Source organism: Alligator mississippiensis, chromosome 3 (genome assembly GCF_030867095.1).
Source record: "Alligator mississippiensis isolate rAllMis1 chromosome 3, rAllMis1, whole genome shotgun sequence".
In the NCBI taxonomy this organism is placed as follows: domain Eukaryota; kingdom Metazoa; phylum Chordata; order Crocodylia; family Alligatoridae; genus Alligator; species Alligator mississippiensis.
This window is the reverse complement of record NC_081826.1, coordinates 270,179,308-270,200,300: the sequence shown is the minus strand read 5'-3', so window position 1 is coordinate 270,200,300 and position 20,993 is coordinate 270,179,308. Positions and strand designations below refer to the sequence as shown.

General features: G+C 44.5%; 2 protein-coding genes across 3 annotated transcripts; both read right to left on the bottom strand.

Annotated features, from left to right (window-relative positions):
- Nucleotides 1–1,369: 1,369 nt before the first annotated feature.
- Nucleotides 1,370–16,984, bottom strand: LOC102561702 (molybdopterin synthase catalytic subunit-like). 2 transcript variants are annotated; one of them, XM_014594041.3, is made up of 5 exons: nt 16,894–16,984; nt 15,319–15,446; nt 14,029–14,182; nt 13,524–13,647; nt 1,370–9,284 (listed from the first exon to the last, which is right to left on the bottom strand). In XM_014594041.3, the coding sequence occupies exons 2-5, from the start codon at nt 15,437–15,439 to the stop codon at nt 9,216–9,218; spliced, it is 468 nt and encodes a 155-aa protein (XP_014449527.1). In that variant the 5' UTR covers nt 15,440–15,446; nt 16,894–16,984; the 3' UTR covers nt 1,370–9,215. The 2 variants fall into 2 exon arrangements, with proteins under 2 accessions (XP_014449527.1, XP_006265512.1); XM_006265450.4 differs by lacking the exon at nt 16,894–16,984 and adding an exon at nt 16,702–16,791.
- MOCS2 (molybdenum cofactor synthesis 2) lies at nt 16,702–20,520 on the bottom strand. Its single transcript, XM_059725188.1, has 4 exons — nt 20,212–20,520; nt 19,681–19,802; nt 16,894–17,039; nt 16,702–16,810 (listed from the first exon to the last, which is right to left on the bottom strand). The coding sequence occupies exons 1-3, from the start codon at nt 20,221–20,223 to the stop codon at nt 16,913–16,915; spliced, it is 261 nt and encodes an 86-aa protein (XP_059581171.1). The 5' UTR covers nt 20,224–20,520; the 3' UTR covers nt 16,702–16,810; nt 16,894–16,912.
- Nucleotides 20,521–20,993: the final 473 nt, after the last annotated feature.

The following is a 20,993-nucleotide window of genomic DNA, read 5'->3' as shown; positions in this document are numbered from 1 at the left end:
AATAGAATTGCCAGACTAGATTGTTGGTAATATGAGACCCCTTTTCTTAAACTGGGTGATTTGTGTGTTAATATTGCATCCTAGTTCTGCCTAAGAAAAAACAGCATATGAAAGCAAAGGTTACGCTTTCAGATGATACCATCACAAATGCTACATATTCCGAGTACTTTTTATCAGGCTAAAGGACACCTCTGTCATTGCCTTCTAAATAGAATGAATAGGGAGGTGGGGGGGATGTCATCTTCACTAAGAAAAGCAGTTAGAATTTAAAACCTGGGAAGTCAGCATTTCTGCTCTCTATGGCATGCATTTTCCAGTTTAGTACAAAAAGCCATAACAATTGATGTGCCAGAGGGCTTTTTCTTTAGAAGAGAGACAGGGAGAGAGCACTCTGCTTGATAGGTACATTTCAAACAAAATTGTAAATCTCTATTTGATGATGCTAACTTTTGTATGTATGCACGTGTCAAACTGGCACTCTTTATATAATGGGTTCAAACTATTCACAGGGATACCCTGCATTTAAAAATAACACATCTGGTTTTTAAACCTGCCGTCGCTCAAAGCAATCCCTTAAAATTACTATTATTGAAGGAGCGTTGAATAAAGCCTCTATTTTTTCCAGAGTGAGCTTGTATTGTTTTATTTTTATTTCATGTATTTTACAGCTTTTTATAAATGTACAACCACAGAGATTGATCAGGTAAAATGAGAACTTTTGGCTTAGTAAGCTAATTTAAGTGCACTGTGCCACTAAATATCCAGAAAATTTGACTATTCAATCTAGTGTAGTAGTCTAGTGACTTATGATAGAACTGAAGCAAACACCTACAATATATCTCACAATGTGTACTGAACCCAAAGCAGCTTTGTTGTGAGAATGTAGAACTGCATGGCCTTTACAGCGCCGTCCCGAGAATGGATGTTCAACTCCTCTCTCACAACCTCTACAGCTGTCTCTGCTGACATCTACTGTCTCAACTCCTGATAAGCAGGCCTGCCCTTGCCATTATCATTATGCCAACAATCTCTCATAGTTAAAAAAGAATCTAAAACACTTTAGAAAAGTAAGAGAATGAAACAGTATGCTCAGGGAAATATTTAAAAGTTGCTCAATTAAAAGGTACTTATCTATCAAAGGATAGTTGGATTCTTAAATATTACAAGCCAAGAGTGAGAGAACCTGTTTCTCCAAGAGACAAATTCTGTCATCAAGACCATTTTTTGGTTCTTGTTGCCATGCTGACCTACCTCATCTCTGCCCTTGGCCAGGGAAAGAGGTCAACAGCATGTCTTCTACACCCTTCTCTCTATCCCTGTACATTTCTCTCCTAGTAATGTTGAACAGTTACAAATGTCCAACTCGGGATCCTTAAAATTCTAGTTTATTAGGCAGATTGAAACACTGTAATCATAAACCTTGGGGCTGGTCCACACACACACACACACACACACTAGCAGGCTACAGAGTCAGGTATACCTATCCTACAAGCGCTGGAGTCTGTCGTTGAGGCTTCTTTCAGCATGGTGTTATCTTCCAGAAGGGGGTCGCCGGCTGGTCCTTCTGGCTGGACAGGTCTGGTCGAGTTGGAGATCAAGAGGGTGCCACTAGGGTCACTTTTCACTGCCTTTTATCTGTCCTTGGCAGACTTTGGTGACTCCCCAGTTTTCTGGTTTGCCCAATCCAGGGCTCATTGACCCTCGTGGGACTTCCCCCCCCCAGTGGCTACTGGACAGCATCTGTCAGTCCCAGGGGTCGTCCGCATGTACTTGCAGGTTTGGGAGTCCGTTGATGAATTTAGAATAGGGCTCTGGGAGTGGTCTATCTGGAGATATTCAGCCCAAAAGTTGGTCTCTGGTGTTGATTAAGTCAGGCCAGGGCTTCTAGCCCTTGATCAGTGAGGTATAGAGATTTCCCGGTTGTTACACTGTCTTCTATTGAGTTCAGCTTCCAGGTGATAATTGCTGCCTGCTTCCATGTTACACATTCAATCACTGATTCACTCACTCTTTCAGAGGCCAGCCTGATACAGGGAAGGGCAGTTTGATTCCTGCCTTTGTTAACAATGTTACAATGTATAACTTACTAAAACACATTTAGTTGAAAGTTGAAAGGTGAGGAGTATAAAATATAAGCTACAAATGCCATGGCACACAAATAGATAAAAATACCAAACTACAAGGGGAGATACAAAATGCACACATACAAATTTTAAAATACAATTCCTTATCTTAAAGTGAAAGAGAGAGGAAGGAAGAAAAGGTAGAAAAAGAGAAACATATCCAAAGAGGGGAAAGCAAATGCAGGCAAGAGGAAAAGGGGGCTTTTTGCTACAGTAAAACAAACATTTCACCAGTCTTGACAGGCCGACAAAAGCTGTGGAGGGGACCTGATGCAGAGCACTGCTTAAAAATTCCATCTTCATTATGTTGGTTTGTTATATACCGGGTGCTAGGGGTGTGCAAAGTGGGCTGTATTTGATTCGGATTCAGCCTGATTCGGGGGACAGTGATTTAATTCATTGATTCGGATCACTGTCCCAATTCGATTTGGCCAAATCCAGATCTGAAGATTCGATTCTGATTCAGAGAATCAGCGATTCGGCCATAGACGCAGCTTTATGTTTTTTCTACATACCTCAAGGTACCAGGCACTGCTTGTGAACGCTGCAATGCTGGGGCGGATGGCACATCCCACAAGAGTGTGCGGGAGACCCCCATGTGGTCAGCCACAGGGGGACCCTGGGTGCCCCCCCAGACCCAGGAGGCACCAGTCGCCGAGCCAAGGGGGGTTCCCCCCCACATGCTCCACAGGGGACGTGGACCAGAAGCACTTATGGGTCCACTGCCAAGCACGCTGGGAAACCCCCCCTCCGCTCTCCCCGTGCTTCCATGGGACACTCCATCCGCCCCACCATTGCAGTGTTCACAAGCTGCCTGGTATTCTGAGGTACGTAGAAAAAACATATAAAGCTATGTCTATGCCTGAATCAGTGAATCTCTCCGAATTAAATTGGGGGCTTCTGATTTGTTTCGGAGAGGTTAATGGGCCTTCTGATTTGATTCTGATGCTGAGAGTCAGTTGCCGAATCTCCTCCAGATCTAATCAGTGACCAAAGCTTTGCACAGCCCTACTGGGTGCACCTGCATGTGCAGTTAATTTAAAGCAATAAACAGGTAAGTTTGAGAGAGGGTAAATTACTTCCGGGTGTAGCATCTATACATGCACCCAGAACAGTAGCAATTTAGGCTGAGGCAGAGCAGTTTATGCCAGGACAAGGGGGTGAGCCTTGAGCTCCAGGTGGTGGTGTCAGGTGGCAGAGAGACTGGCTAGGTGCTGAGGGTGCTGAAAGTGTAGAGCCATGTGGTTAGGTGACAGGCAGAAGTCTGACCCTGTGCTGGCTGGGTTGGCTTGATGCAGTTTATGCCCATGGTCAGTGTTTCCAAGTACATTTAACTGCAGTTAATTACCCCACCATAAGTATTTACCAAAGCATAATAGTGTCACGTGTAGATGGTGATGCCTTACTCTGCAGCTAATTAGTCTACTCTGCAGCTAAGCACACATGTAGACACAGCCACTGAATATGACACCTGCTGGTCCTTAGTCGCTGCAATTAATTGTCATTAAATTATCCAATTATTTCGGAAGATGCCAAGAGCAGAACTGAAGGGCTTTCTATGAGATGAAAGGGTTTCCCAAAGACTCAAGGCCATAATAAGAGAAGAGGAAAAAGAGATGCAAGGGAAGGAACAGGTAAGAGGAATTTTTTTAGTAGTTTGTTCAATCCGTCTTGAAAGATTGTGTGGGTGGTCTGGAGACCTTATTCTCTCTAGGACCAAGTTACCTAGCAGAAGAGAGAGATCAGTGAGCCACAGCATGGAGGTGTCTAGAGAGCCATTCAAGGGTGCCACTGGGTGCCATATAATGATAACACTGTTCGGTTTGCTAACGTTTCACAAGATAAATCCAGAGATTTCACATAAAAATCTATACTTGTGATCTCTGAGTTCTTTGCAACAGAAACACTGTTGCATTATTTTGCTGCATTTAAAAAAAAAAGAGCGTAAACTGGGAGTAGGCATTTCCAAGGGGTGCCTCAAGTCTAAGGATGTTGAGAATCACCAGGATAAACATTAAAAATTGCTATCAAGTTAGAATTATTTGGAGTGTGGACCATGGTCCCAATCATCTTTCCTTTCCAAAGTAGTGGTGTGCGCAGCTAACATCGTGATGTTGGTGACAACCTAAGAGGACGTTAAGAGGCTAAAAGGGTCCATGAAAATTAATGAAAAGGTCTCTAAGCTTCTGAAAGATAAAAGCAATGTGGCTGGGGCAGCAGAGAGTATCAGAATTTCCTACCATAATAGTCAAGGAGAAGAGCAAAAATAATGTCAGTCAAAGGGCGGGGTGGGGCAGAGAAAGCAACAGAGACTTCATAAACATTAGTGCTGGAAGGGACCTTGGAAGATCATCGAGTCCAGCCCCCTGCTCCAGGGGCAGGAAGTCAGCTGGGGTCATAGGATCCCAGCAAGAAAAACATTCAGGTTTCTCTTGAAGGCATTCAAAGTAGGTGCTTGAACAACCTCTGGCGGCAGGCCATTCCAGACCTTGGGGGCTCGGACAGTAAAGAAGTTCTTATGTCCAGCCTGAAACGGACTTGCAGGAGTTTATAACCATTTGACCTTGTAATCCCTTGGGACGGTCTGGTGAACAAACGTTCCCCCAGGTCCTGGTGAACACCCTTTATAAACTTATAGGTGGCCACCAGGTCACCCCTGAGCCTGCACTTTTCCAGGCTGAAAAGTCCCATGGCTCTCAGCCTCTAGTCTTAAGGTCTGTTTTCCTCTCTCTGAGTGGTCAAACAACCATGCCAGTGGTTCTGCTATGACACTGGCCAATTTCTTCAGCACCCTTGGATGAAGATCATCAGGGCCTGCTGACTTAAACATATCCAGACCCTTCAAGTACGCCTTCACTAGGTCAGTGCTAACTGTTGGTGGGCTGGAGCCCCTCTTGTGCCTGTCTATAAGAGACATCAGAATTAAATTGGGAAATGACTCTGGGAAAGGGAAGACAAGCATTTGGAAGTTCGAAAGAATGAAGTTAGCTGCCTGTTTTGTATCCAGGGCAGATGCATCTCCCTCCATCTGTACCAGAGAGGGAGAATGTAGGAGCACAGGGTCCTGAACCAGGCACAAAGCTGTTTTTCTAGCCACTCTATTTTATTTTCAGAATCTAAATTACTGAGAGGATTAGGGGCAGGTGATTGACAGTTAGCCCAGTCTGGCTTAGAATTTACTCTAATAAAGGATGGTGGGCTTTTCTGGGGAAGGTGAAAGAGAGAGGGGACAGTGGGCAGGTGTGCCATTTGTGGTCAGTTGTGAAGGGATAAAATACAGCAGGAGCTTCCAGTTTATTTGACTAATATGTACTTAGCAATGTGGAATGTGACCTTGGAGGAATTAAAGAACAATACATGGTAAGGATTATATCAAAAGATACTGCAGTGTCAAATATATGAATCTGTACAAATGCTGGCTAATTTAGGCCAGGGACTTTGGTCTTAAGCTTTACAATTATTAGGATAATATTGGTTCGCAAATAAATATGAAGCAATAATTGGTGGGTAAGTAATGTAGCAATCAAGGATGAAAAGAATTGGATTCACAAGGAAGAAAAAATTGTCCAAAAGAACCGTCCAGAAATAACAGAAGCCTTTGAATATTCCTTAATGGGCTGTCCTTCAGCAGAAGTGATTCAGAAGTGACTATCAAAGCTTTTTGGTAAACCTTTTTTTTAAAGACTTAAGAGGATTCAGTGGGAACATGAAGTCTCTGCACAAGTAGAGTATAAAAAAAAGTGTGCAGTGACACTGGTTTAGTTAATATGATTATGTTTTCATTTATACAAGAAAACAAGCAGCAAGACTGAGCTTATGGAAGAGGGCAAAAGATTTAGTATGCACCACTGACAAGGAAGTGTTATATACTGATGCTAAGGAACTAGTGCAGGATGAAAATAGAGTCAATATCAGTAAAAAAAAAAAAAAAAAAGTTGATCATGTGATTTTATAGGGAAACAATGACCAACTATGGCAAAACTAAGAAAAGAGAAAATGGGTATATGTCTAGAAATTATTAGGGACTGCTATCACCATTTTCTGGATCCCAACAGAACTTGGATGGAAGTCAGAAGTTTGGCTGCTCAGAACAGTGCATGCAGAACTGCAGGGACCTAGGAACTTACAAACAGGGGAGTTCACTGTCAGGTTGGGCATAATTAAGTACTAAATAAATGCATGTTAACTAGTTACTTCTCACTAGCGTTGCTGCACAACTTTTAAGCGATGCTGCCACACAGTAGCCTAATAATATGGTGCACTAGTGTTTCAGTACTGTTTGAGATGTGACACACTACTATACAGTATTACTAGGCTACTGAGCTGTTAGTGTCTCATGAAAACCCTCCCACTGAATAAAGTCTTTTGCACTGCACATCTGGACTTTGTTTCCTCAAGTGCTTCTTTGGAACTTGCTCTATACTACTTAGTCCTATACTACTATTTGTAAAGTACCACATCCATTATTTGCTTGATACCCAAGATGAAGGCTTTTCCCAGTAAGGAAATTCACATGGAACTGTCCTGTCTTTCAAATTCTTGGTATTGATAGTATTAATTTCAGATTTTTTTTTTTTTTTAAAGGAAACATTATTGAACTGAGGAAATGATATTTATTGAGGAATTCTGACAGCATTATATATTTTACATACAGAAGATACAAATTCATGCATTCTCCTCACAAGCTTCCAAACCATGGAAAATACAACTTTCAACTCATTGTACTCTATCTAGAACTGGGATCTGTACAATTTGGAAGCTGTGTCAGGCAATTATAATGCAAAATGTGGCTTTTCTTCTGGGGAAGCCCAACTACCATTAGTAGGGCACAAAATACAGACCATTTAATCACGCTTTATCCAAAAAAATGTTAAGTTTGGAGGGGTTTAGGTTTATTTCAGTTACAACAAGCAATGATTACTGAGAGAGATGATGACAAAATCTTTTTTTTTTTTTTTTTTTGTTCTCTTGCTTTGTGCAATCAGGAAAACAATGAAACAGGTTAAATGAAACATTTATGTTGCGTTGTATGATTTAATTAATGGTATGATGTGTAGTCTTGGGCAACTCACTTCATTGTGCTTTTTTTCCCCCACCTTTTTTCTATCCTGTCTACTTAGAACAAGAGTTGGCAATTCCACCAGGGGGCTGGAATGACCCAGCTCAGGTTAAAGGAAGGGTAGGCACTAGGCAGTCATCCAGCTGCAGCAGGGCATGGCAAAAGCACCCCCTCCACAAGAGCCTGCACTCTGTGGCACAGGCAGAGCCCTTGAGCAAAGCCAACTGAAGCCAGAGCCAAAGGTTTGGAGGCCCAGATTCAGTCCAGGTGCCGCAGGTTGCCACCCCCAACTTCAGAGTATAAAATATTTGAGGCAGGTACAGTCTCTCACTAAAATGTCCAGAACAACAGTACTCTGGTCTCAATTTAGGCTTCAAGTACAAATTGATAATACTTGCATGCTTTACTTACGTAAAATACCCCCACTGATTTGAACAGAACAGTATGGAGGCTTGGGCACGCTGTCAAGCTATTTTTGCTGTGTACAAAACATCCCACTTAAACAGGAGCAAGAGAAGAAAGTATAATATATTCACTGAAAGAATTAATGTAAAAAATAAAATCAACTGAACACTGAAAATTAGTATTTGATTTTTAAATGGACACTTGTTTTAAACAATTAAATTCATTTGGAGTGTCCTGATTCATAGTTAAAGTTTAAAACAGCAAGAGCACCTAAAGTCAAAGCCTTGAACTTGTTTTGGTTGTTTGTTTTTTTTTCTAACAATGATCGTCTTTTAAGAGGTAGCACAGAACTACACATCTATTAAAATTCCTTCAAAATTAATCACGTTATACCTCAGTAAGATTTTAGTTACTGCTAACAGCTTTTTCCAGTTAGATTATATTATCTTACTTTGAATGACCTATCCAGAGTGATTTTGTCACACTATTTTGCACTGGTGAGGCCTCATTTGAAGTACTGTGTCCAGTTCTGGGCCCCACACTTTAAGGAGGATGTGGACAGATTGGAAAGAGTCCACTGGGAAGCCACAAAATTATTAGATGTCTGGAAAGAATGATTTATGAGGAAAGGGTGAAAGGATTATTAGGATTATATAGTCTGGGAGAGAGAAGACTGAGGGGCAATTTCAGAGTTTTTAAATCCGTGAAGGGCAATTACAGAGAAGATGGAGATAAAACTATTGTCTGTAGTTATATGGGACAAGACTAGGAGCAATGGCCTCAAACTGCAGCAGAGGAAATTTAGGCTGGAGATTAGGAGGAACTTTCTGACTATGAAGGTGTTCAAGCATTGGAATAGGCTACCTAAAAAGTTGTAGAATCTCCATCCCTGGAAATTCTTAAGAACAGTTTGTAGAGACACTGGTCTGGGGTGATTTAGTCAAAGATGATCCTGCCTTAAGCCAGGGGCTGGACTAGATGACCTTGTGAGGTTCCTTCCAGCCCTACTGTCCTATGATCCTATATGTGATGGGCTTGTAATATCAACTGCATAACAAAAACATTTCTGTGGAAAAAGGCAACTGGGAAATAACCATTACCAAAACATTAATAAACTCTTGAGTATAGTATATATTTTCCCTCTGCACATACCAAAGTGCTTTGTCAACTTGAAGCATCTTTCAAATTACAAGGTAATTACAAGTATGCCAAAGCTCAAACTAACTTTGCATCCATTCTAAAAAAACCTGAGGTCTGAAAACATATCTGATTGTCCACCCGGAATGTCCAAGACTGGCAGTGTCTGCAAACTGCCAACAAAAAGACAATGAGGCAGTATATGGCAAACAACTTTAGACACCTTTCATCCAAGAATTTTATGAAAGATATTTTAAATATTGGCCTATGAACAAAAGCAAAGTAGGTGATTTTACAGAAGATCTGAAGTTATTTTTAAGAATATTTTTAAGAATAATCCATTCACCATATATCATTTCATAATTGGCATAATTAAAACCAATATAAATTATTCAAGTGTTTGTTAGCATGGAAGTAAAATCCTAGTTATATTTTCTGGAAACAACTCAAAACTAATCTTCATAGAGTGACTATCTGAAAAGAAGGTGGAGTTATTTTTCCATGTTTGTCCAAAAGCATTCCTTGTTTTCTTTCCAAGAATATTCTTCTTCATACAGTTCCTGCAAATGGAAACAAAGAACAAGATGTGCTTCACAGGTCTCCTACACCTATTCAGCAGGCAGGCTATGATTACTTATACAGAGCAGAAGATGGCCTGGAGTTTCTGTAATGACTTCCACATCTTAAGCCTATAAAGAACCCAAAACCCAAGGCAGTACGCCATTTAGATTAATGTAGCTCTTAGTGTGCACTACCTGTACAGAGATTCGTGAAAAAAAAAAGAGTCTAAATCAGCAGCCGGCAACCTCTGGGTGTTGCAGGGTGAAACAACCTGGTTCTGGTCTGACACAGGCTCCAGAGCTTCAGCAGCATTTCAGCAGTGGGAGGCTTTGCCTCTGCCCTTGCTGGTCAGACAGCTGGGAGCTACAACAGAGGTGGGTGGCTTGGGAGCTACACCTGAATGGCAGCTGGAGGGCAAAGAGAAATGGTGGCCGCACAGGAACAGCTCCCAGCCACCTAAGGCCTGATGCTGTTCCTCCCTGCCAAGCCCTAGAGCAGGCATGGATAAACTTCTCACCACCAGAATGCTACAGTGGTGCTCCCACAGTGATCCCCCCACTGCCAAAGCTCCCTGGCTCCACTTTGAATTTACAAGTGGTTTGTAAATTCAAACAAAGCACCGAACCTCGCTAACCTCATCACCAGAAGCAAGCTTCCTACAGCCCAAAACGCAAAACCTGCCAACGTATCTCCAGTACCTGCACAAACTGCGCACCAGAATCAGTCAAAGACAAGAATACCTAACTACATGTGGGAGCACATTTCTCACCAAAAAAAAAAAAAAAAAAAGTCTCCAGTCTCTCAGGCCTGATCCTCAAAGGGAATTTACAAACCACTTTTCACAGAAGGGCCTATGAACTTCACTTCATCAACCTCCTAGATACAGAAACTCATGGACTCAATACTGACATTAGATTTATGACACACTACAACCCACTGGGCATCTGACCCCTCAGGTAGAGCAGGTACCTCTCACTTTTACCTGCTACATCCCCCTTCCCCAGCCTGTTTCTCCCACCCCCTGATGCCTCCATTTCCATTTTCACTGACTGGCTTTCTTGCCTGCATTGCATGCCAGCCTCTGGCTTCTTTACTATTCCTTCCATCCAGGAACAGCGCGCATGCGCGCGCACACACCCCCCCCCCCCCCCAAGTGCAGGTGCTTCTTCAGCCTGAAGAAGGGTTTTTCACCCCAAAAGCTGACATCCCAGGCAGCTAAGCTGAGCTCACCTGGAGCCTCACAACTCCAGAGAGAGAGAGAGAGAGAGAGAGAAAAAGAGAGAAAGCGCAAGTGTGTGCAGTGGCTAGAGGTTATGGTGCCTCCTACCCACCTTTTACCAGGGAGATCCTCAGTCCTGGCATTCCCTGGGGGCGCTCCCACCAGGCCTCCCAACCCTGGCAGAGTGCAGTTTTAGCGATCATGCATCCTGTCCTCCTGTAAAACTGTCCTCCTTGCCCACAGCCCCAGCCCATACCTCCATGTTCATCCTGGCACGGGAGCTCAGCAGGGACATGTTCTTCCCCTGCTGGCTGGTGATGCAGCATGCCACCTCCAGCTCAGAGAGGGGGGCAGTAACAGGTTAAAAAAAAAAAACAAAAAAACATGGAAATAGGTGCATAGGGAGTGAGGAGCATGGCATTCACTCCATCTGCAGGTGGAGCTTGGGGAACCCCAGCAGCAGAAGGTTCACTTTGAGGAACACCAGCTGCTCCACCAAACCAGGATCCAAGGAGGTACAGTGGGGTGTCACAACATCCCCAGCAATGCTGAACAGCCTCTTGCTCGGAACACTGGTCGGTGGACAGAAGAGGTTTTGCCAGCCAACCACAACCGGATCCTACCACATCTGGCTGCGGGTTGCCCAATAGGCCAAGGGGTCACAGTCCAGTGGCTCCACATCCTCAGTGAGATAGGTAGCCACTGAAGCCTTGGTGCTACCTGCCCAAGGTTGGGGTCTGGTGCGTCTGGACCCCAACATTGAAGCCATGCCCTTGGCCTACATTGGCAGCAGCTGGCATGGAGGAGACTGGCTAGTGCTGGTACTGGATCCCCCTCTTCCCCATCCCCTCACCTCTTCCCTTCTGCCTCCCTGACTGTTCACCAGCACCTCTGTCCAGTGATTAACGGTTTTGGTGCTGCCAGTGCACATGCTCCCCTTCACACTTGAGTCACACATGCCCACCAGCATGTGGACTGTACTGGACCACAAGGGATCCAGCTGTCTCCTGATGCCCTCCTTCAGCTGCCTAGCCAGTGCCTGCACGTCTGGTGAGTGGCTTGTCCCAACCAGGAACACTGATCCCCTGGAACTTCTCCATTTGCTTCTCAAGTTCCCTTACTATGGGGATCACCTGGCTAAGGAGGGCATCACCAGCACCGAGGGTCTCGGTGGCCTCGAAGAACAGCTTGAGGACCACCATGATCTGGGAGATGGTATCCCACTCTGCTTTGTTAAGGGGGCTGCTGATTCCAATCTCCCCGATCGGGGCCAACTCATGGATGGCCTTCTGTTGCTCCACCAGTCTTTTCAGCATCAGGTATATGGAGCTCCACCAAGTCTCCACATCCTGCATGATTTTGTACTGCGAGATGCTCAGCTCTGCCTGTTTCTCTCACAGCATCTTGCCCTGTTTGGTGCTACAATAGAAGTAGCCTGCCACCTTCCTGCATTTTGAAATCAGATGGGTGGTAGTGATCGCACCATCACCAGCAGCCCTGTCCCCCTCTAAAACACCCCTGAGTATGAGGTGCAGCTTGTGTGCCACACAGTGGATGGCAACAAAGTTGGCATCACAGACAGCCTTGACCATATTGGCCCCGTTGTCAGTGACCATGAGCCTGCGGGTGAGCTCACCCTGCCCAAAAAGCCACCCCTGCACCAAGTGGTTCATGGCCACCATGATCTCCCTTGCTGTGTGGGACTCATCCATCACCTCCACTTGAAGGAGAGCCCACCAATGGCCTGACCGATCGCACCAGTGCCCTGTGAGGGAGAGAAAGAAGTGATCTCCACCCCAGCTGCCCCAGATGTCCGAGGTGCAGTGTGAGGCTACCTACAGCCCTGCCTTGTGCAGCTCCTCCTTCAAGTACTGCCGGCATGCCTCATACAGGGAGGACACCACCATCCTGCTAATAGTGCATGCGGGCACTTGGTAGGATAGGGCCATGGGCACCATGAGCCGCCTGAACCCTAGCCACTCAACTAAGAAGGGCTGGCCATCCAGAGCAAGCATCTCCCCAGTGCTTTGGGTGACCTTGCTCACCTTTGGAAGGTGCTCCCCTTTGTCTGTGGCTTTCCCCCACCGCTCCAGGGTGGCCTGCCTCTGCTTCATGGGGATGGAGGCTTTGAAGCAAGAGGGAGACTTCCCTTTGGGCATGCTCCCACTAGTGCCAGGCTAAGGAGAAGCTATAGACCTCTCCCTCCCCTGCCAGGAGACCTGGCACCTGCCTTTCTAGAACACTTCATATTAATCTTTCCTGTGCTGGAAAATGTGTGTCTGTGTGTGTGCAGCTGTAATATCTCTTCTTCTGTGTGTGACTTCTTCTTCTATGTTGTATTTAGTCTGTTTGTGTATGTAAGTAAAATAATATCTATTCTTGGTGTGCGTGTGTGCGTTTTCCTGCACAGTGATGGATCACACTGCCAGGGAAAACACAGCTTTGGTTTAAGAAGTGGGTAGTGGGAAACATGAACAAATAAGAGGTTTTGGGGGGGAGAATAAGTTGAAAGAAATGGATTGGATAGGGATAGGTAGAGGTATTCTATTTAGTAAGCTGTATCCAATCCTTTCCAAGAACGGAAACTAGCAGAAGGCTGACTAGGAAGCCAATCCAGTCCAGTACCTTTCAGACACTGTTGTTCAAGCAGAAATAGCTCACAAAAGGGACAAAAAGGCTGCAGACAGAGGCTCTTTTGCTGTTTCTACGTTCCTCCCCCAAAGTACTGTGATTGGAAGGGGACTCAGGGAAAGATCAGTCACTGGCCAGCTACAGTTGTCAGTCTTTCCCCACCGGCTCCCCATCCCTCTTCTCAGTTTCTGTCCCCCGAAAGACTGCTTTCTGAATTGCCGAATCTTTTGCAAATTGATTCGGGGGGGGGGGGGGGGGTCTCCCCATTCGATTTGGATTCGGCCTCCAAAGCGTGCCAAATCAAATTGGTGACCGAAGCTTCACACACCCCTAATAGGTGGTGCTTTGTTTGCAAATAGAACAAACCGTCCTAAGTATCAAAGTTTACCTTTTTCCATATTGGAACTGTTGCTTTTAAAGTGTCAATGCAGTAGCTCACAGCATTGAGAGATTCTATTCTGTGAGGAGAAGAGACTGCTATAATCACACTCATTTCTGTCACTGGAACCAAGCTAGGGGAAAGCAGAAAAATCAGATTAGCATTAATTAACATTGACAGTATATAAATAGCTAGGGCAGTGATTCTCAATAGGGTGCCTTGAGATGCGTTCAAGGGTGATGACTGGTGCCACAATATTAGCACTCTTAGTTGTGTAAAAATGAATCACAAGGTAAACTCAGAGATTTCAAACAGAAATTCACTGATAAAAACAAGATGGACTGTTGTGGTCTTTCTGAGTTCTTTGCAACAGAATAATTGCTCTATTATTTTTCTGTAGTCAAAAACTGACTAAAAGCAGCTGGCAATTTCCAAAGAGCACCTTGAGTCTATTAAGGGGTGGCTCAACTGTAAAATTTTGAAAACCCCTGACCTAGAGGTTGTTGAAACATACCCAAGTCTATGATGCACGGCTACATGTTTGATTGCTGGCCATTTTTTTCTAACATCTCTGCAGATTTTCTTTATTTCTGCTTCTGCCATTGGTGTATATGCTTCATACTCTAAATGAATCACTTTTTTCCCATCAAAATTATCTCTTGTAGTGCCTAAAAACAAATGATTGATAAATTAAGTACAGATGTTTTATTTCTTGGTGTTGCAGTACCACCTAGGAACTGTTGTTAGGGGCCAGGACATGTTCGTACCAGTGCTATAAAACCATGAAGAAAATGATGATCTGTGCTTTGTAGTATTTAAAATTTAAGCAGAGAATATGTTCAGTAGATGTGGGTTTTTGCTCTGAACTGGTCAGTGACTGTTTAGTGCTATGACATTAAAATTGATAAGTCTTGTTAGATATTCTTATGTCAGTGAGATTTAATCCAGCCTGATGATTGTGTGTTCATAGAGTTCCTAATGGCCAAGGTGGAAACATATTTAGTGACAATACATTTGATGCTATATTTTTAGAAAAATGTGCAAGACACAACTGCATCTGTCCATGCAATGTGGTATTTAAGTGCACAATAGCACTTAATTCTGAGCACAAGTGTTTAGAACCATAGAAAAGTAGGGCGAGAAGGGAGGTCATCTAGTCCAACCTTCTCAAGACAGGATCATCTCTAAATAAACCATTCTAGTCAAGTGTTTTTCCAGCATGCACTCAAAAATTCCAAGGACAGAGGTTCCAGAGTCTCTCTGGGTAGCTGTTCCAATGTTTTCTCAGTGAGAAAGTTCTTCCCAACATCTGACCTATATTTCCCTTCCTGAAATTTAAGACATTGCTCCTTGTCTTATCCCCTGCTACCACAAAGACCTATTTCCATCCCTTTTATAACCGCCCTTTTGGTACTCGGAAACTTATCAAATCCCGTCTCATTCTGGGTTCTGAAGCGTCAGTTAACTAGAAGTGTGGTAATTAGGTCTCCTCTCTTTTGTTGTTACTATTTTATAAAGAGGTAAATTCCAAATTATAAAGAGGGCCCAAATTCTAGCCAGCCACAACAATGGCCACAGAAGCAAGGAGGCTTCTTAGCATCTCCTTCCCCACTCTGGAGCTTTGTAAGAGCCTTACCAGGGTCCTGCTTTAAACAACAATTACAGAATTGTCATATATCATGATTTGTTCCTGAGACTTATTTTTTAAAAGGGATGTTTAAGGCTGGGGTTATGTGGAAACCTGTGCTCTACTGATTATACTATTTAGATGCCCAAGGACTCATTCTAGGAGCCCTGAACTCACCTATAAACAGAGAGATAGCCCCACAGCATGGTGAAGTTACCAACACTGATGCTTCATCTACAGAGAGCTTCTCCTGGGTCAATTTGATGAAATCTTTTGGCTCTTCCTCAATTTCATTCATGGTTTCTCTATAAAGTAAATAAGGTATAAAATTCAAACTAACTTTAAAGTAATTTGCAAGCTGCAATTTCTCTAACGCTGATGAGCCAGTTTATCCAGAAAAATGTAAGAGTCTCATATGTACCAACCCAGAACCCACCATTTCACTCTTGACAGAACTGAGTAGCAGTATCTAGTTTATGCCTGTGCCTGATCACGATCTAGAAACTAAGTTTTCCATCCAAATCCCCTGATGATCTTGATTCAGCAGGCACTCTCAGAGCATGCCTAACACATACTTTCTTATAAAATAGAGATAGTGGTGATATCCTATCTCTATTTAAAAGCTTAGTGGTTAAATCACTTTCCCAGGATGGGGGAGACCCATGTTTAATTCCTTCCTCAGTGTGAGAGGGCTCATATCCATGTCACTGCCTCCCAAAAGGAAAGGAAGACATCTCCATGCCAGTTACCATCCTCAGCCCCACTGCTGAGAGAATACACATTGTAATGCCTGTTGGTAATGTGGAGGTCCTTTTTTTTTTTTTTTTAAAAATGGACAAGGCATATTATTATTATTATATATTTATAAGCTTTTTTTACTGAGAACTACCAATCCTAAACCCAAACTCTCCTCAACATGAAACCGATCCTGAATTTTCTGGCATAATTCCAAACTTTAGAAATGTGTGATGTCCCCAAAGAATCCCTGAAATAGGAAGCTGGTCCTAAATGAAGTGACACCTATCCACCATGTAATGTCCCCTCATTCCCAAACATTCCTGTGTAAACAAGCAGCATCATGCTGCATTTGTTCCTCAAACATGCTGCACAGCATCTAATGAAAGAGTCTGTGAAACTTCAGGCCTCTGTTAACCAATTAGGTCTCTAAGGTTCCACCCTCCCCTGCCTTTTGCCTTCTTCCTGACTTCAGACTAAAACTGGTAACTACCACTTGTTCACCAGAAATTAGTAAGGTCACTTAATAGATAAAGCAAGTATATTTAGGAAGAGTATATTTAAACCGTAGTGGGCCAGATTCTAGTCCTACTACATCAGTATAAACATATGAATTTCCCATTTACACTGGTGAATCTGTTAGGAGAATTGAAGCCACCTAATAGGACAGATATTCCTGTCACAAAAGAAAAAAGGAAGTTTGTCTAAAAATAATAATATAGTATTACATGTCTTTAAAATTTTTCTGTAACAAACTAGAACAAAAAAAAAAAAAAAAAAAAAAGCCCTGGTTGTTGTATGTGTGTTAATCATTTATTTCTGTACCCATTCACAGCTCACTGCCAGCATAACAGCTCTCTATAGCAGGGAATATTGGTACATCCTGTCCAGGAGACCTAGCAGAAAGAGGAAGTCATCCAACAAGCCACTGGACCTAAACAAAAAGATGAGAAAATTCAAGAGTTGTTTCAATGCAATTGCCTCCTACAGGCTGCTGTTGGAAAGGACTTTACATACCTAACGTGTTTGGCTGGACTTAGCCACCACTGATGGGTGGGATAATAGCAACCTCGTCACCTGACTGCAGGACCAGCAGCTGATCCCCAAGCAGCACGTATTCCTGCCGAACAGCAAAGACCACCTGATCCCGTAGGACGGCAAGCCTGAGGGAAAACAGAAGCATAAAAAGGTTTCTGAGTAACGTGCCTACATGTAACTGCAGGATGTCAAGTAAACAACAAACTGGTGCACAGCCCAAAGAAGCGGAGGTCAACAGATCTGAGACTTGAGCAATCCTATTTTATACTATTCACTTAAAAAAGGAAAAACAACAACAAATCATGACAGTCAACTACTTACCCTGGAATGTGGCAATTATTTTGTCACTGGCAGTGACAGTGGAGCACCAAACCTATTCTTCCACCACCCAATAAAGATAAGGTAAAAGTTGAGCTGGTTTATTTTCAAGCAAAATAAAATACAAAAGGATGTACACTGAATGTTTGAAAATAGCACACATACAACTGAAAAAGAAGCGTCTTGCTGAACATGAATGAACCTCCACTGTCTTCTTTGTTCTCTGTTGCACCAGGAATCCATAGAAATTATTTTATCATTACATTGACTTCTGCCAGAAAGACAAAATAATGAACTAATTTTCCAGCCAACCCTGTGCAGGTGGTGTAGATTTTAAAACATTGTTTTTCCAAATTTCCTGCTGCATGACAGAATCATAAATATAATTTAATTTGCTTTCCAGTGAGAGAATAATGGTAACCAATCCCATTACTGGCAACATATGGAAGAAGTACACTACAGCTGAAGAAAGCCCAATTTGCTTTGATTTTGTATGAAGGGAAGTCCTTTTCTAATACTTGGTTACAGCCTTTTTGTGAAAACTCAGGAGCTGTTGTTAGTGCCAGCCAGTTTAATGTAAAGTCAGATTGCTATCAAAAGGTTTTAGATGCTTAAACTCTTATTCAAAATAATTAGTCTGAAAACCCCTGTGATGTCCGTAGGCACCACCTCACAAGAGTGCCTTCAGCATGAGGAGGAAGGCAGCCCTTCCTCCCCTGGTGAAGCTATATCACTGTACAGAAAATAGGGTTGGAGTGTTGTTGTAGTCAAGAGGGTCCAAGAAACAAAGAGCTTTTTTGTGCTAATCTTTCAGTAGGCCAACTGTACATTTGGGAGAGAAGTTAGACAAAGTGCCCTTCTTCAGGTGTGGGAAAGAAGCAGGTAGGGTCTAAGTTAAACTGAACTGCAGATTAAAATAGTGGCTTGGATTTAACTCCATATGTAAAAGGAAACAGGAACTAATAGTGGAGAAAAGCTGTACACTAAGAGCAATAAGAAGTTATCAATTATAGCTTCAAAGCAAGAGAAATGCATTCAAATAGATAAATTTTTATGTAAAAGAACAAAAACAGGCTGTCATTACCTGTGGATGACAGGTTGGTTAGTAGAGGTCAGAAGAGGCACCCAGACCTGAGAATGGACAAGCTAAGGGCACTTTTTCCCCCTCTCTCTCTGCCAGCTATATAGTTGGTCCAATAAAAGACATCACCAAAAAGATCCTTGCTTCTCATATATTTCCTGGACCATGGCAACTACAATACCGCATCCGTAAAAGTTGGATAATAAAAAACCATGAAACCATTGTCTACGCTTAGTCCATGGCGTGAAGTGTGTAGTGAAAAGTTATGATTCTTTGTTCCCACACCTACCTTCTAAAGGCATTTTGTAGATTTCCCTTCAGTAATGTGAAGTGTTCTCCTACAAGTGACTGGGTGACTCTGCCCTTCTCATTTTTTTCTGTGAGAATTCATTTTGGAGCAGAGGTGAAGTTTCACCCACATATTCTCCATGGGGGCAGTATACTTTGGACAAGGTATACCACATTCTGGGACAAATCCCAATGGCCTCATTGTGGGGAGTTTTGATTATGCTGGCAGTGTGTTGATGGGCTTTGCATTTACTCATAAGAGAGAGTTGTGCACTGATTGTTGTTTGTTAATCAGCCTAGTTTTTGCTCCTGATGACAAGTTGGGCAAAGTTTGGTTAGCTATTCAACTGCATTTCTGATATCTGAAGTTACTTCTGATGACTTCTCTTTGCTCTTAGTTTACAACCCTCCTCAATTCTTTTAAGTCTCTGTCTGCTTTTACATACGGAGTTAAGTACAAACTACTCTTATCCAGTATTTAACTTAGACTGTACCTGCTTCTTTCCTAGACCTGATGCAAGATACTTTGTGTCCAAAAGTTTATGTAATATCTCTTTCAACTGTACAGTTGGTCTAGTAGAACAGCATCAAAACCGCCTGCCCCCCCCCACCCTTTGCCTCTTGTTCCTGCACAGAAGGCATTCGAGAGCCACTGGGCCTGAGAGAGAAAGCATGGCTGTTGTTAGGGCACCCCTTGGGGCAGGGGACTTCTAGATCCTGGGCCCTGCTGCTAGGATTGTTTTTGCATTTTAGAGTAAGTCACTGAATAAAATACAGAAGTCAACCTGAGAGCAGGACTCTTCAGCTCTTCCTTGTGCCCTTCTCAGACTAACTAATCCAGATGTCTTTTCCATTCAACACTGCACCTCCCATGGGAGCTCGGCTCACGGCTCCTCTGCCCCGAGCTCAGCAGACACACTTACAGGTGTGATCTTTCGCAGCAAAAAAAAAAAAAAAAACAAAAACCCCAAAACCTGTTCCACAACTTTTAGGCTCCCAAGCTGCACACCCACGTGGTCCATCCACTACACCCTCCCCGTCAGCCAGCTCGCCGTGCACCAGCCCTGTGTCTGAACTACCTTGAATGTCTCTTCACAACTTCATCCCACAGCTGGAGAGACGTGATTCGCTGTGGCACGGAAACGGTCTCCGAGCGAACCCCCGCTAGCTCTGCACTCCTGGCAAAGTACAACACAGCCACCTGTTTAAAGGGAAGGAAGAACTCAATAGCCCTTTGGACAGCAAAGTCTCCCACTTCCCCCACCGCCGCCTGCCTGCTTGGAGGCCAGTGGGGTGGGCACCAGTAAAAGCACCGAGACTGCAGGGGCCCATACTTTTGGGGGGGCTAGACACCAGAGGGCCTGGCTACAAGTCCCTGCCAGGCCTCTTCCTGTCCCAGGAACTGAAGCCCGGGCCACAGACTCCTGCCGCCACCTCAGATCAGGAGCCTGTCCGGGCGGGGGGAGGGCGAGGGGAAAGCCCGGGCAGGGCAGGGCAGGGCAGGGCAGGGGGCGGAGCTGCGGGGGCTGCACTTACGGAAAGGACTAGGCCCCAACCCATCCGCAGCCCAGGGGTTGAGGGGGGGGGGGGAAAAAAAAAAATCAACCCACCTCGCAACTCATTGATGCGCCCGCCCGGCGCCCCAGGCCCTGCAGGCCGCGCAGCCCCGCCCCACGCCGAGCTCGCCCCGCCTCCGCGCCCGCAGGGAGAGGGAGGCGCGGGCGCGGCGGGGCGGGGCGGGGCGGGGCGCAGGGCAGGCTGACGTATCAGGGGCTGAACGGCGGCTCCGGGCACGGGGCCGGCTGCCTTGTAGCGGGGCAGTCAACGATCGCCTCCGCCGCCGGGAGGGAGCTGGGATCGTCTGTCCCCGGCCAAGCGGCTCCCGCCCCGCCCCCACCAGTAGCCTGGTTGCCCCCGTGTGCGCGCCGGGCCGTTGCCAGTGGCCCGCGAACGGCTTTACCTCGGGCTCCGAGATGACCAGAGCCGGGGTCGCGGCTGGAAGCCGGCCCCTGAATCGGCCCCGTTCATAGCGAGGGGGAGGCGCTAAGCAGTGCCGCGCGCGGTGTGTGCGCAGCCGTGCTGTGCAGCCACGCTCCTTCGTGACGTATTCCCGGGTTTTTAACGCGTAGTGTGCCCTATGCGCAGGTGTAATGCTTCGGCCTCTGCTCTCCTCTTCAGGATCGTACAAGTATTGGGCAACTGCTCCTGCCTTCCTGGAAAAGCCATGCCATTTTAGAAGCCTTTCTACAACTTAGGACTGAGGAGGAAGAGAAGTCTGGCAAAAGGAAATGCTCTCAAGTTCAACATTTGTTAAAGCATATTGTTATAGCAATGTAACAAATCTCTGGCCAGCTAAAACAACAGTTGTTTTGCTGTTCAGGATGTCTATGTA